The 13855-nt window shown below is 36.4% G+C and overlaps 1 protein-coding gene across 1 annotated transcript in view; it reads right to left on the bottom strand.

The window, feature by feature from the left end:
• The window catches only part of ACVR1C (activin A receptor type 1C), a 103690-nt gene that overhangs the window by 40802 nt on the left and 49033 nt on the right, over positions 1-13855 (bottom strand). Inside the window, exon 2 of the mRNA XM_043995343.1 lies at positions 11733-11963. Within this exon, the coding sequence (XP_043851278.1) occupies positions 11733-11963 (231 nt within the window). The remainder of the gene's footprint in view (positions 1-11732; positions 11964-13855) is intronic.

Genomic DNA, 13855 nt, shown 5'->3' with positions numbered 1-13855 from the left:
GTCTGGTAGAGTCAGTGCCAGCAGAGTTTCCAAGAAGGCCCTTCTACATCTCAAGGAGATATTAGAACAAGACTAAGTCAGGAAAGACTAAGTGAACATTAAACTGTTCCCTTTGTTATTTCATTTCTTTGTAGAGCTTAGAATTTACAAGTCTTTAAAACCTAGAAGAAGATGATATGCTATTTTCAAGGAAGGAGAAGAGGGGGCCTGAATCCTGGTCAAAAGAAGAATGGATTATATGACCTTCAAAATCTGCTTTGACTCTAAACATACGATTGAAGCAATGAAGGAGGAAAAATAAAAACAGTAGGGGGAGCCAGCAAACCAGCTCCAAACCAGCAAACTTATGTGTAGAAAAAAATGACTTCATACTGGTACAATGAGAATAAAAATCACATATTTTGAGCTGGCAGGAATCTCAGAAGCCATTTAACCAAAGCTTCATTTTATAAATGAGGAGACTGAAGCTCTGTGAGATTAGATGAATTGGCCCATGGTCATATAGGGAATAAGTATTTAAAACAGAATTTGAAGTCAGGTCTTCTGACTCCTTCAGAGCCAGTGGTCTCTTTCCACTATAATATGGTACTCTCTTAATTTTTCTATTCTGGTTAATGAGGTGACTATTGTGTTCACAGGTAATTGTTATCAGATAGAAAATTATTTAACCATTTATTTACCTCTGGCTAAAAAGAAGACATGAAATTAGACTAAATCTGTCAGTCAATCAATAAAGTCTGTCAAAAAACATTTATTAAGCTCTCCCTAAATGCCAGGTACTGTGCTAAGTGCTGGGAATAAAAAGGGGAAGAAGGGGCAGCTAGGGGGCGCAGTGGGTAAAGCACTAACCCTGGATTCAGGAGGACCTGAGTTCAAATCCAGCCTCAGACACTTGACACTTATTACCTATATGACCTTGGGCAAGTCACTTAACCCTCATTGCCCCATCAAAAAAAATGAGGGAGGAGAGAAGAAGACAGTCCCTGTCCTCAAGGTGCTCACAATCTAATTGTGGAGACAACATGCAAATGAATATATACAAAAACAAGCTCTATACAAGATAAAGGAAAATTATTAATAGAGGGAACATAGGAGAATTAAGAGGAGATGAGGCAGTCTACCTATAAAAGAAGGAATTTTATTTTGGACTGAAAGGAAGTCAGGGAGATCAGTGGGTGGAGGGGAGGAAGTCGAGTGTTCTAGGCATGGAGTACAACCAAAGAACATGCCTAAAGTTGAAAGATGAAGTGTCTTGTTTGTGGAACAGACAGGAGGACAGTGTCACTAGATTAAAGAAATTTTGTTTTGTTTTGTTTTGTTTTGTTTTGTTTTGTTTTGGATTAAAGAAATTTTAAAAGGTGGGATTATTTTAAATCTGTAAAAGTAGGGGAGGTGGAACAAGTTATGAAGGCTTTGAATGCCAAACAGAGGAATTTATATTTTATCCTAGAGGTAATATGGATTCACTGGAGTTAATTGAAGATAAGGGTGAAATAATCATATCTGCACTTTAGCTGAATGGAAGATGCACTGGAATGAGAAGAGATTTGTGTCAAGACCAACCAGCAAGCTACTGTAGAAGTCTAGGAATGAGGTAATAAAAGCCTGAAGTATGGTGGTGGCAATTCATTTGTGGAACTGTAAGGGGCTGCATGATGATGCCTTGCTAATATTCTAATGAGGAGAATCCATCAATAAATAAACATTTATTAAGCACCAACTATATGCAGGTACTGTGGTAAATATGGATACAGAGTCAAAAAGCAATCCCTGTCCTCAAAGAACTTATACTCTAAAGAAAAGAAACAAGAGAAAAGAAAGATGAACCCTAATGTCTTCAAAGGATATAGTGGGGGGCAGCTAGATGGCACAGTGGATAGAGCACCGGCCCTGGAGTCAGGAGTACCTGGGTTCAAATCCGGCCTCAGACACTTGACACTCACTAGCTGTGTGACCCTGGGCAAGTCACTTAACCCCAATTGCCTCACTAAAAAAAAAAAAGTATATAGAGGGAATTAAATAAGAAAAAAATAGAGAACTTAAAGATGGGTTGATTTTGCTTTTAGGGATTTTATAAGGAGAAAGAAACAAGCGGATAAGAGTAATACTTTAGCATAGAAAAAGAAAAAATGGAGTAGAACTTGCTATTTCTCACAATTTGAGTGGTGGGAAGAAACATAAAAAATGAAGTTGAAGAATAGGCATCAGCTTAACCTCCCTCTTATTGGAACCACACAATGGAGGGTTGAACACACACACACACACACACACACACACACAACATGCATATGAATACACATACCTACACCCACATGCAGTTGGTACAAAAACACATCAAAGTCAACAGGAAAGAATAGAGAGATGCTATAGAGGGATTACAGGGTTACAAGAAGGATAATATCAGAGACAAAAGACTCACAAGAAAAGCAAAATCCCTAATCCTAAAGGGATGGGATGAGGGGGAGAAAAGCTATAACTGAAATCTAAGGAAATACCTATGAATTCAAAAATGGCTGAACAAATTGTGTCACAGTGGAGAAACAGAATATTAATGTACCATAAGAAATGGTGGAATAACTAAATTTCAGAAAAACTTGGGTAATATCAACTCCAATGGGCTGGCCACATTTTTCAAATGCCAAACATATGCTTTCCTAAAAGACTATTTTATGGAGAACTCACACAAGGCAAGCACTCACTTTGTGGTCAGAAGAAGCCACATAAGGACACTGTCAAGGTCTCTCTGAAGAAATTTGGAATTGATTGTATGATGTAGGAGACACTGGCATAGGACTACCCAGCATGGCATGCTCTCATCAAAAATGTTGCTATGCTCTATGAGCAAAGCAGAATTGAAATAGCTTAAAAGATATGCAAGATGAAGAAATTTAGAGAATCCACCCCAAATGTTCACATGGACTATTTGTGACTGACCTGTGGGAGAGTATTCTGAGCTTGTATTGGTCTGATTAGTCACAGTGGAACACATTGTAACTTGACTCTAACATAGTGATGTCATTTCTGTCCTCTTCAATAACAAAGGAACACAACTAACCAGAGTGAAGTGGGCAGATATAAGGCAACAGTTATACAAGTAGAACAATAGATTAAAGCAAAACATCTCTGAAAGACTTAACTCTGATCAACCATGTTTGCAAAGGATTTACAATGAAGCACGTTCCCACCTCTTGACAGAGAAGTGGTGGATTCAATGTGTGTATACATATATTTTTTAAACATGGCCACTGTGTGGATTTATTTTAATTGACCCTGCTTCTCCATTCATTACAAGAATCTCCCTCTCCTCCTCCTTCTTTCTCCCTCCAATAATAAATGAACATCTCTATACTATAAGGATTATGCTAAAGTTGTAACACATAAATATGCATTTTATATTTTAAAAGATTAAATTGTGTCCGAATTAAAATATAAATAAATCAATATAATTTTATTTAATTCTAACCTGTCAATAACAAAACAAAAATAAACTGGGATGAGAAGGCAAAACAAATCATAAGAAAGGAAAGAAAATTAAAATAAAATACTAGAGGTTTTAAAGGAATTACCCAGTAAATTAAGATAGTAGGTCATTAACAACATCTCTACTTTCTACTTAAAACCATCCAACTACAAATGAAAGATGACATCAAAATAAGCAAACATCAAATTCATGGGACTTTAAACATATAGTATTCCATCCTCACTACAGTGAATATAATAAAAATATTCTAAGCTTACACTCACCAAGAAATTTATATTTAGAGGGGGGAAAGGTATATTTCCTGGAAGGTAGCAATAGCTATACAAATGCCAAGTGAAAATCCTGCCAAAGTGATGGAGCTTAAGGGTCAGGATTCCAGTCCTGGAAGTGTTTGGGATTGGTGGGAAGGACAGGATGGGAAGAATAGACTGAAATATCAAGGAAATTATGGTACCAGGCAGGGAACTTAAGAGACACTCTATTACCTGAGCAAGGAGGGCCTTAGTTATAAGGTATGCAAGGGTATGTGGTTATAATGGAGCCAGTTTTAAAACTAACAAAACTGAACAACTTAGGTTTTCCTATGATTTCCCTTATTTTGGGGCAACATTGGTTTGAATCCAGAGCTATGACTCAATCAACAGACGAGGGTTAAGTGCTCCAGCTGTTAGGATTAGAGGTATTGTAGAAGCACAATGCCAAGCAAATCATTGCAGCCTTCACTTCTTCTCATGGAAGTGCAAAGAAATTCCCAAATCATTGTCCATGCTCTCTTCCTTTGCTCAAGTTTTAGCAAGGTGATTCTTCACCTTGCCAAAGCCAACCCACTCCATATACCTTTGAATCTATCTCTTCCTATTTCCTTAGGCATATACCTCCTCCAATATCCTGTTGCTCATTAACCATTAATTTCTCCTTATCCACTGACTCCATTCCTGCTGCCTGCAAATATTTCAAAGTCAAAAACAGGCACATTGATATACTGCGGGTGGAGCTATGAATTGGTGCAGCCATTTTTTAAGTAACCTGGAACCATGCCCTCAATGTCATTCAACTTTGTCTAAACCCTTTAACTTACTATGCCTATATCCCAAAAGAATAAAATAGAAGAAAAGGAACCAAATGTACAAAAATCTTTATATCAGTTCTATTTTTATAACAAAGAACTGGAAACTGAAGTGTACCCATCTATTAGGGAATAGTTCAATAAATTGTGGTATATAAATGAGATGGAAATAACAAGATGGACAGTTTCTGAGAAATCTAGGAAGACATATATAAACTGATACAGAGTAAAGTTTAGGGTAACCTAGAGAACAATTTGTAAAACAACAATAACAATATAAAGAAAAACAACTTTGAAAGATTTAAGAACTCTGAACAGTACAATGGTCAGTCTTGATTCCAGAGGACCAATGATAAAGCACTGTACCCACATACTGACAGAGAGGTGATGGGCCCAAGAAGAAGAAATTATATATATATATATATATATATATATATATATATATATATATATATATATATATATATATATATATATATATATATATATATATATATATGTATGTATATATATGTATGTATATATGTATGTATATATATGTATATATATGTGTATATATATGTATATATATATGTATATGTATATATATGTATATGTATATATATGTATATATATATTCTTGACATAACCAAAGTATGAATTTATTTTGCTTGACTACACATATTTTCTAAGATCTGTGTTTTTCATTTTCCCCCAATGGTGGGAGGAGGGAATGAGGGAAGAGTGAGGATAGGGTGGTAGCAAAAAAGGAAAAGAAAGGAAAGGGTCACTGTAACATCTTTTTATTTAAAAATGCACAGAAGAGAACAGAAGGAAGTCCAGAAAAAATCACAATTGACAGCTTTAAAGTTACATGTTGAATTTATGACATATTTACAAGGAAAAAAAAGGTATACATAACAGAAACCTGCAGTTTAATGTAATCCTTTCCTTCTGTTATGCTATTTAGAGGTAAATCCTCATTTTATCTGGTTTTTGTTAAGTTTAGAATTTTTTAAAGTACCCAAGACTACTCTATCCTTCAAAATTTTGATAATGCAATGTCCTTAAGCTCTCATCTTATATCTTTCTTCTCTTGCAGATCTCTTTTTAAAAGGATCTACAGTCATTGCCTCCACTTCCTCATTTCCCACTTACTTATCAAACCCTTGCAATATCATTTGTAACCTTATCACTTGAACAAAACTATTCTCTACAAGGCTTCTGATGGTTTCTTAATTTCTTGCAAGTCAAGGCCTTTTCACAGTCCATTATCTTTCCTGAGTTTTGCAGTATTTCAAACAGTTGACCACCCTTTTCTCCTAAATAGACTCTTCTACTGGAGTTTTCATTTCACTTCTAGTGGCCAGTTCTCCTCTTACCTGTCTGAGTATTCTTTCACAATTTTCTTTGCTGGGTCATCATCTGTATCCCAACTGCTATGGGAAGGAGTGTCCAAGGGTTCTGAACTACCCTGGTGACTGAATCAGTTTCCATGGGCTAAATTGTCATCTCTATGCAGATTACTCTCACATCTACATGGTTGTCCATCATCCCTCTATAGAAAATTGCATTTCCATCACTATCTGCACCACCTTAGGAATTTCCAACTCAATGTATCCAAAATAGAATTCATTATCATTCCCCAAAATCTCAAACTTCTTCCTTCTAATCCACCCCATTCTCATGAACAATATCAGTCATCCTCTATTCCTCTTTCTCCTTGTCCACACTATCAAACAAATCAATCACTGTTTTGGTGATTCTAACTACAATATCTTTCATATCTTTTCCCTTTTTTACTCACAAAGCCATTGCTCTAATTCAGGCCTTTATCTCCTCTCACTTGGACTATAATATTTCCTAATTGCAGCCCCCATCCAATCTCTCCTCTCTCCAATCCCTTCTTTATAGAGGTGCCATATTGCTATTACTAAATCATAGGTCTTACCATGTGACCTTCCAATTCAAGAAGCTTTAGTAACTCCCTATTGCCTCTAAGATAAAATTCTAATTTTTCCTTTGACATTTAAAGTCTTCTACAATTTGGCTCTAACCTATCTTCTCAGACTGGTTAGCTATTATCCCTTGAAATGTGGTCTATGATACTCCCAAATTAACCTACATATTTGAAATCCCCAACTCACTTCTTTGAAAAGCCCATTCCCCTATGCCTAGAATGTTTTTCTTCCCCATCTCCATCTTTTGGAATCTCTCCCTTCAATTCAAGGCCCCACTCAAGTATTACCTCCCATATAAGGTATTGCCTGATTCCCTCAATTATCTTCCACAAATACCCATAATTATTTTTTGTATATACTCTGTGTTTACCTGTCTGTATATATGTTATTTCTCCAAAGAATAGGTGCCTTTTGTTTTGTTTTCCTCTGAATCCCCAATATATTATGATGATGGTGGTGGTGGTGGTGGTGGTGATGATGATGATAGCCTTTGTATAGTGCTTTAAGAATTGGACACTGCTTTACAAATATGATACAATTTTATCATCACAATGACAATGGAAAGTAGGTGCTATTATTATCCCTATTTTACAGGTAAGAAAACTGAGGAAGATAGGTGTTAAATGAGGTACCTAGGGTTATACAGCCGGTAAGTGTCTGAGGCAACATTTAAACTCAGTTCTTCCTGACTCTAGCTCCAATACTCTATCTAATACACCACCTAGCTGTCTTTTGTATAGTGTCTAGCATATATAAGGCAATTAATAAAGCTCATCAAATAAAATTTCTAACAAAAAATCCCCTTTTCTGACCTTTCTTTCATTATATTAAATAAGAAAGATCAACAGGGCCAAATGCTACAGATAGGTGAAGAGGGATGAGGGAATGTAATTAGTAACCCTAAATGGAGCAGTTTCATTTGAGTCATGATTTTAGAACATCAGACTGTAAAGGGTTAAATAATGAACAAAAGCAGAGAAAGGTGGAGCCAATGATCACAAACAGGCACCCCCTCCCGCCAGGAGCTTGGGTATAAAAGTGAGAAGAGATAAGATGACATCTTCAGATGATGAAGGTCATGTAAGCATGCAAAAGACTGGGATATATTGGAAAGAAATTGCAGGGGAGGAAAGATTTCTCTGTACAAATTCATCCATTAATGAGGGTACATGTGGTATGAAACAGGTTCTGAATGTGTTTATAGCATTCAGTTAATGGCCCTTATTCAGATGGCCAGAACAGTGAGTAAGTATACATATTGGTTTAGAGCAGGGTTTTTTAAAAATCTTTTTTGGTGTCACTATGAAACTTTTAGTACTCTTGTAAAGCCTACAGATCTTTCCTAAGAATGTTTGTAAATGCCAAAAATGCAAATGATTACAAAGGAAATCAATGATATTGAGATATAACCCAGGTGTGGTGGTGCATGCCCCTTCAGTTAGGAAGGCCTTCCCTAACCCCTCTTAAGTCTCATGCTTTCTCTCTTTTAGTTATTTCTGATTTATCCTCTATATAGTTTACTTCATATATATTTGTTTCCATTTTGTCTGCCCCATTAGATTGGAAACTCTTTAAGGGCACAGAGAGAAAGTCAGAAAGACCTGATTCAAGTCTGACTTTGGACACATGATGGTTGTGTGACCCTGGGCAAGTCACTTAACTCCTCAGTATTCTAGGCAGCTCTTTAAGACTATAAATTGCAGAGAAGGTAAGAACTTGCAATGACAGAGGATAGAGTTCTTATACCAATGAAATATCAGAGCCAGTCTCTATCTCTATCTCATTATGGAATGGATGTTTTTACAATATGTAGGGTCACTGGGACTATCAAATGTAGATCAATGTTCTCAGGTTAAGGAGAAAGGCATTCAACTACATATCAGGTATAAGAACATCAGTACATACTATCAAGTAACAAAATAAACCTCCAACTATCTACCTATTCACAGGAAGTAGAAAACATGAAAGAATAGGAAGCATGATCTAAAAAAACAATGTATTTGTCTAAAGACACAATTTTTCTAAAAATCAGGATATTTCTCAGCAGCTTGGGTATCTTTTCTGGCATCACATCATGGTTAGCCATGGCAGAGGGCAGACCAGAAAGTTACAAAACCAGGATTTGGAATGGAATCATTAGTATGCATCCTCTAACCAAGTTTCTGAGGCTGAGATATGAGGCTAAAACTAGAGGACAGAAACAAGGTTCAGCATTTAGAATAGGTAAGCCAGGATTGGCACTCAGAAATCCAAATTGGTAAATAAGACATATAGATATGTAAGTATACAGTCATGTTCTGTGGTTCTACACTAGTTGTAAAGTAAAAATGTCCACCAAACCCAGGAGTTCTTAATCTAGGTTCTGAGTACTTGTTTTGTTTTGTTGTTATAAAACTATTTTCTACATAATTGGTTTCCTTTGTATTTTATTTCCTACATTTCCAAACACCTATGAAGGGATCCACAGGCTTCGCCAGCCAGCTAAAAGGGTCTAGGGCAAACACAAAAGGTTCAGGATATTCTATATAAACTATTTAAAATGCTCCATCATCCTGTGTTGTACACCCAGTGTCCTAGGACTAATCTATGTTTCCCCATTAAGTTGATTAAGATGCTTAATTGTTTCTGTACCTTCCTCAACCTTAGGAAGAGAGGAAGGAAGATATTCTACAGCCTATAGATTTAGAAGTGGAAGTGACTTTAGTAACCCTTTAATCCAACCTCCTCTTTCTATAGTTGTAGAAACTGAGGCTTAGGTTATATGACTTGCCCCTCATCACATAGCTAGAGTCAGAGTCAGGATTCAAACCCATATCTTCCTGGTTCCAAGTCCAGCTAAGTCTGGCTTTGCATCATGGGGAAGTTTTCCAGGCTACCCTGTGACCAGCATAAAGACTGCTAACACTCATAAATATTGTACACTATTCATCAGCTAAGCAGAAATTGACTACACGGCTGCTTTTTACCCATGCAATCAGTACTCAATGGGCAATGTAATAGCCTTTTGAGTACATTGGTAATTCCCCTCTGAATCATCAAGGAATGTAAAGGAAATTTCTGCAATTCAGACAGCTAGCTCAGTGAGTCACAATCATTGCAGTCAAAATAAAAAATAAAAAAAAGAAAGAAAATAAGGGTAACAAGCCAACTCAGAAGCATTCATTCTTAGCATCCCAGATCCAATTCAGTGCTATATCAAAGTCTGTCTTTCTTCTATAATTAAATAAGTACGTACTTTTTTACTTAGTCATATACTTTTTTTCCTCCACAAAGACCTATTTTGATGCCTCATTATGTCATAGTGACCTGGATTCTTAAAGGCTAAATTCTAACAGGTTCTTCCATGCTGGAATGACCCAACAATAGACTGAGTCTGCCTTTGAAGAGCAGCCCACTGAAGTTCAGAGAGAACTATTAATCCAGGTTCTCCCATCAGTTCACCATGGGGAGTCCATTAAAATTGCTGATCATTTTTTGTGTACTTTCTCCTGAAATTGCTGTAGAACATTCTGGCTTATCTACCTGCCATCTCTTGCCCCCACCTCATGACCAGCCCGTTTTCTCTTTAGATCATAATTTCATTGATATCAACTTGTACTTCTGTTCTTGAAAGTTCCTGATTGGTTATTTTTGCAGCCTGCTCACCCTACTCCATTGCTCACAGGCATCTTTCCATTGACTTCTGTGTGATATTCATTTCCAAGTCTTTGGAGATTGTTATATTCTATGTTCCCCTCCCAAACAGTAACACCAATCAAATGCTTGTTTTAAAAAGATGTTTATGGGGGAGACTTGAGGTCAATTACTCCTTCATTTCACCTTGGTCAGACATAAAGATGGTTACACACTAGGTCTCCCTATGACCCACAAAAGTATTCTTCTCTACTCAGGAATTCTGGCCTTCCCCTGATCAGAATTTCGGTTCCAAATTATGTTTCCATCCTTATTAGATATTTTTCCCCTCTTACATTCTGTGATCCACCCAAACTGGCCTTCTCTCTATTTCTTGCATATGACACTCTTCTATCTCCATGCCTTTGCATTGGTTCATCCTCCATGCCTGGAACAAACTCTCTCCTCTCTTCCAAAGCCTCTCTTTTCCTTTTAAACACAACTCAAGCACCATCTCCTGCATAAAGCTTTTCATACTTCTCCAACTGTTAGTGTCCTCCATCACAATGTAACTTGTATTTAACCAGTTTCCATTTGTATTTATCAACTTTATATTCGTACTGTATATATTTATGTATGTTATCAACTTTATATTCGTACTTATGTATGTACTTGTCCTGACAAATAGTAGCTATTAAACTTATTTTTTGTTTACTCATTGAATTAATGCAGGAAAGATGATTCCAGACCTTTGCTTAGGAATAGAACTTTAAGAGGAAAGAGAACAACAGGAAATGTTTAAATTCAAAAAGTCATGTACTAAGGTAGATTGGGGATAGGAAATATAGGTAACTGGATTATCTAAAGTGCAATTTGGGAATTGGTTATACAGGTGAGAATGCATTTAAAAGTCCCTAAAGGACACAGACCCTGTGTTATGTTTTCCATCCAAACAGTGTTCAAGAACAGAACTATTTTTGTGGCATGAACCCTGTTCATTTCAAATTCACACATAGCATCCATCAGGAAATAAATAAGACTAAGACTTCAGCAACACTGATGAATAGGAAAACAAGTCAGTAAATCAGAACAGGATAGAAATATCTAAGAAAGCAGTAAGAATCAATGGTAGATTCTCTTTTCTCTCCATGCCTTGCTATCTCTCTGGAAAATCATTCTCTTATTTGAAAGTAGGTGGATGGGAAAGACACATAAAAGGAAGAAAAAAATCAGATATACAAAAAAATGCTTTTGAAAATGGGGGGGGGAGTTTACCTTAATATTTTTTATGCCTTCTTGGATTCTCCTCTCACCAGCACTTTCACTCTTTTTAAAGAATCTAAAAGGATTTAAATTTAACTTAAACACATAAAATATGTTTAAAAAACAGTTCCCACATAAGAGACTTCATCATAATTTACTTACTATGTTCATATATTCTGACACTAAAGTTTTTTGGGAAACAAAATTTTCCTGAAATTAACCCAGCTAAGGCTTGAGCTTCTTGTATTTACAAAAAGAATTATTTGGCAAAACTTTATTTCTTACCTGAAGTGGTATTTCTGTTTTTACCATTGTTGTAATTTTTAAGGAAGAAATTAAATTCTCAATGAACAAAAAAGCTACTACTCACCTGCTGGGAGGTGCAGGGTAATATTGTTGCAAAAATCTGTGAAGCAGCATTCTGTCTTTGTAATGTTGTTAGAACTGTGACAGAAGACTTGAGCATTGAGTTCTGGGAGGGAGACGCAGGATTTAATCACCTCTTCTCTTCCATTTGTTAGCATGACTGAGGCCCAACATGCTCCTTCAGTGTGGCAGGTAAAGTTTGAATATTCACACAACAGACACACACACTTCAATCCTGAAAAGGGGGAGAGAGAAGCTTTAAAACATAGCAAATCAAATATAAACATGCCTAAAAATATAGAAACTCAAAACATTGAAATTCACAGTGACTGGCTTTACATATGGGGAGGTAAACTTGTTTTTTAAAGTTCTTGCTAACTCACTTAAAGCAACATTTTTGTGTCATGGCCCTCTAACTACTGGTGAAGCCTATGGACCCTTCTCAGAAAAAAAAATTAATTGCATAAAACACATTGTATTTCAAAGGAAAAAATTATATTGAAATGCAATTATTTGAATATTTTTAAAAGAAGGGTGAGATCCAGATTTGGACTTGGTTCCTCCTGGGTCCAGGGTGGGTGCTTTGTCCACTGTGTCACCTAGCTGCCCCATGATGATATCTTTAGGATAAAATTGAGGGGTGAGAGGAATGCACTGGGGGAGAGGGAAGGAGAGAGGTAGAATGGGGTGAAATCCCACATGAAAGAAACAGGAAAGGGCTTATGAAGTGGGGGGAGAGATGACAAAGGGGAAATATGGAGGAGGAGTGGGGCAGCGAATGAGCCTTACACTCATCAGAATTAGCTCAAAGACCTTAATCTCATCACATTTGGCTCAAGTAAGGAATAACATACACACTCAATTGGGTGAAGTAATCCATCTAACCCTGCAGAAAAGTAGGAGGGGAAGGAGACAAGGAAGAAGGGGTGAAAAAAGGGAGGGCAGATTGGGGGAGGAGGGAGTCAGAAACAAATCCATTTTGAGGAGGGATAGGGTGAAAGAAGATAGAAAATAGAGTAAATATCATGGGGAAGGCAATAGGATGGAGGGAAACAGTTAACAACAGTAACTAAAAAAAATCTTTAAGCAGAGGCAAAAGTAATGCAACATGATTATTGATGGATGGATGGATGGATGATGATTGGTTGAAGATGGGGATTGATTGATGCCAATGAAGTTGGATTGATGATGATGAGAATAATCGATAATTATAAAAGGTATGGTATGTACTTCACAATAGTAAAGAAAATTCTTTGTCAGGTATAAGTTACTACATAAATTTTATCTCTTACTGTTGTTGGAATAATCAACCTCATGGGTTTATTGTAAGGAAATCTCTCTTTATAGTACTATATAAATGTAATTTACTATTTAAAAAAATGATGAGCAGGATGCTTTCAGAAAAAGCCAGAAAGACCTACATGATATGATATAACGTGAAATGTACTGTATACAAAATAACAGCAATACTGTAAGATGATCTACTGTGAATGACTTGCTCATTTTCAGCAGTGCAATGATCCAAGAAAACTCTGAAGGTCCTATGAAAAATCCAGTCCATCTGCACAGAGAGAGCTGATGGTGTCTGAATACAGATTGAAGCATAATTTTTGTTTGTTTGTTCCTTTATCTGAAGTTTTGTTTTTGTCTGTTTTCTTTTACCACCTGTCTAATGTGGAAATGTTTTGCATGACTGCTCATGAATAGCTTAAAAAAAAAAAAAAGAAGGGTAAGATCCCAGAATAAGAACCCCTGTTTTCAATAAATATTTTCTCCCATTACTTCATTTACCAACTTGGGAGTTCCTATGAACAACTTTTTTTTTTTTACACCACTCCTATTTCACTGGTTTTGGAAGCTCCCAAGTAAGGAAAATTCTACAAATCAACATCCTATTTATTTATTCACTATGAACATATTTATTACCTTTTCCCATATTCATGTGTGCCCCATTTCCTTTGGCCCAAATCAACACACTCAATTCTAAGTCACCAGTTTCCATGAAGTACTAGGATACAGTATCTGAGCAACCAAAGTAAGCTGCACCCTATTCTGTTGGAGAGGAGTTTGATTGAAGCTTTCCCAGCAACACATTCTGTTTAATGGTGCCTTTGTTGCTTTTCCTTC

The sequence above is a fragment of the Dromiciops gliroides genome, chromosome 3, assembly GCF_019393635.1.
Source record: "Dromiciops gliroides isolate mDroGli1 chromosome 3, mDroGli1.pri, whole genome shotgun sequence".
NCBI lineage: Eukaryota > Metazoa > Chordata > Mammalia > Microbiotheria > Microbiotheriidae > Dromiciops > Dromiciops gliroides.
Note: the sequence above shows the minus strand (reverse complement) of the source record. Positions and strands in the feature narration are given on the sequence as shown.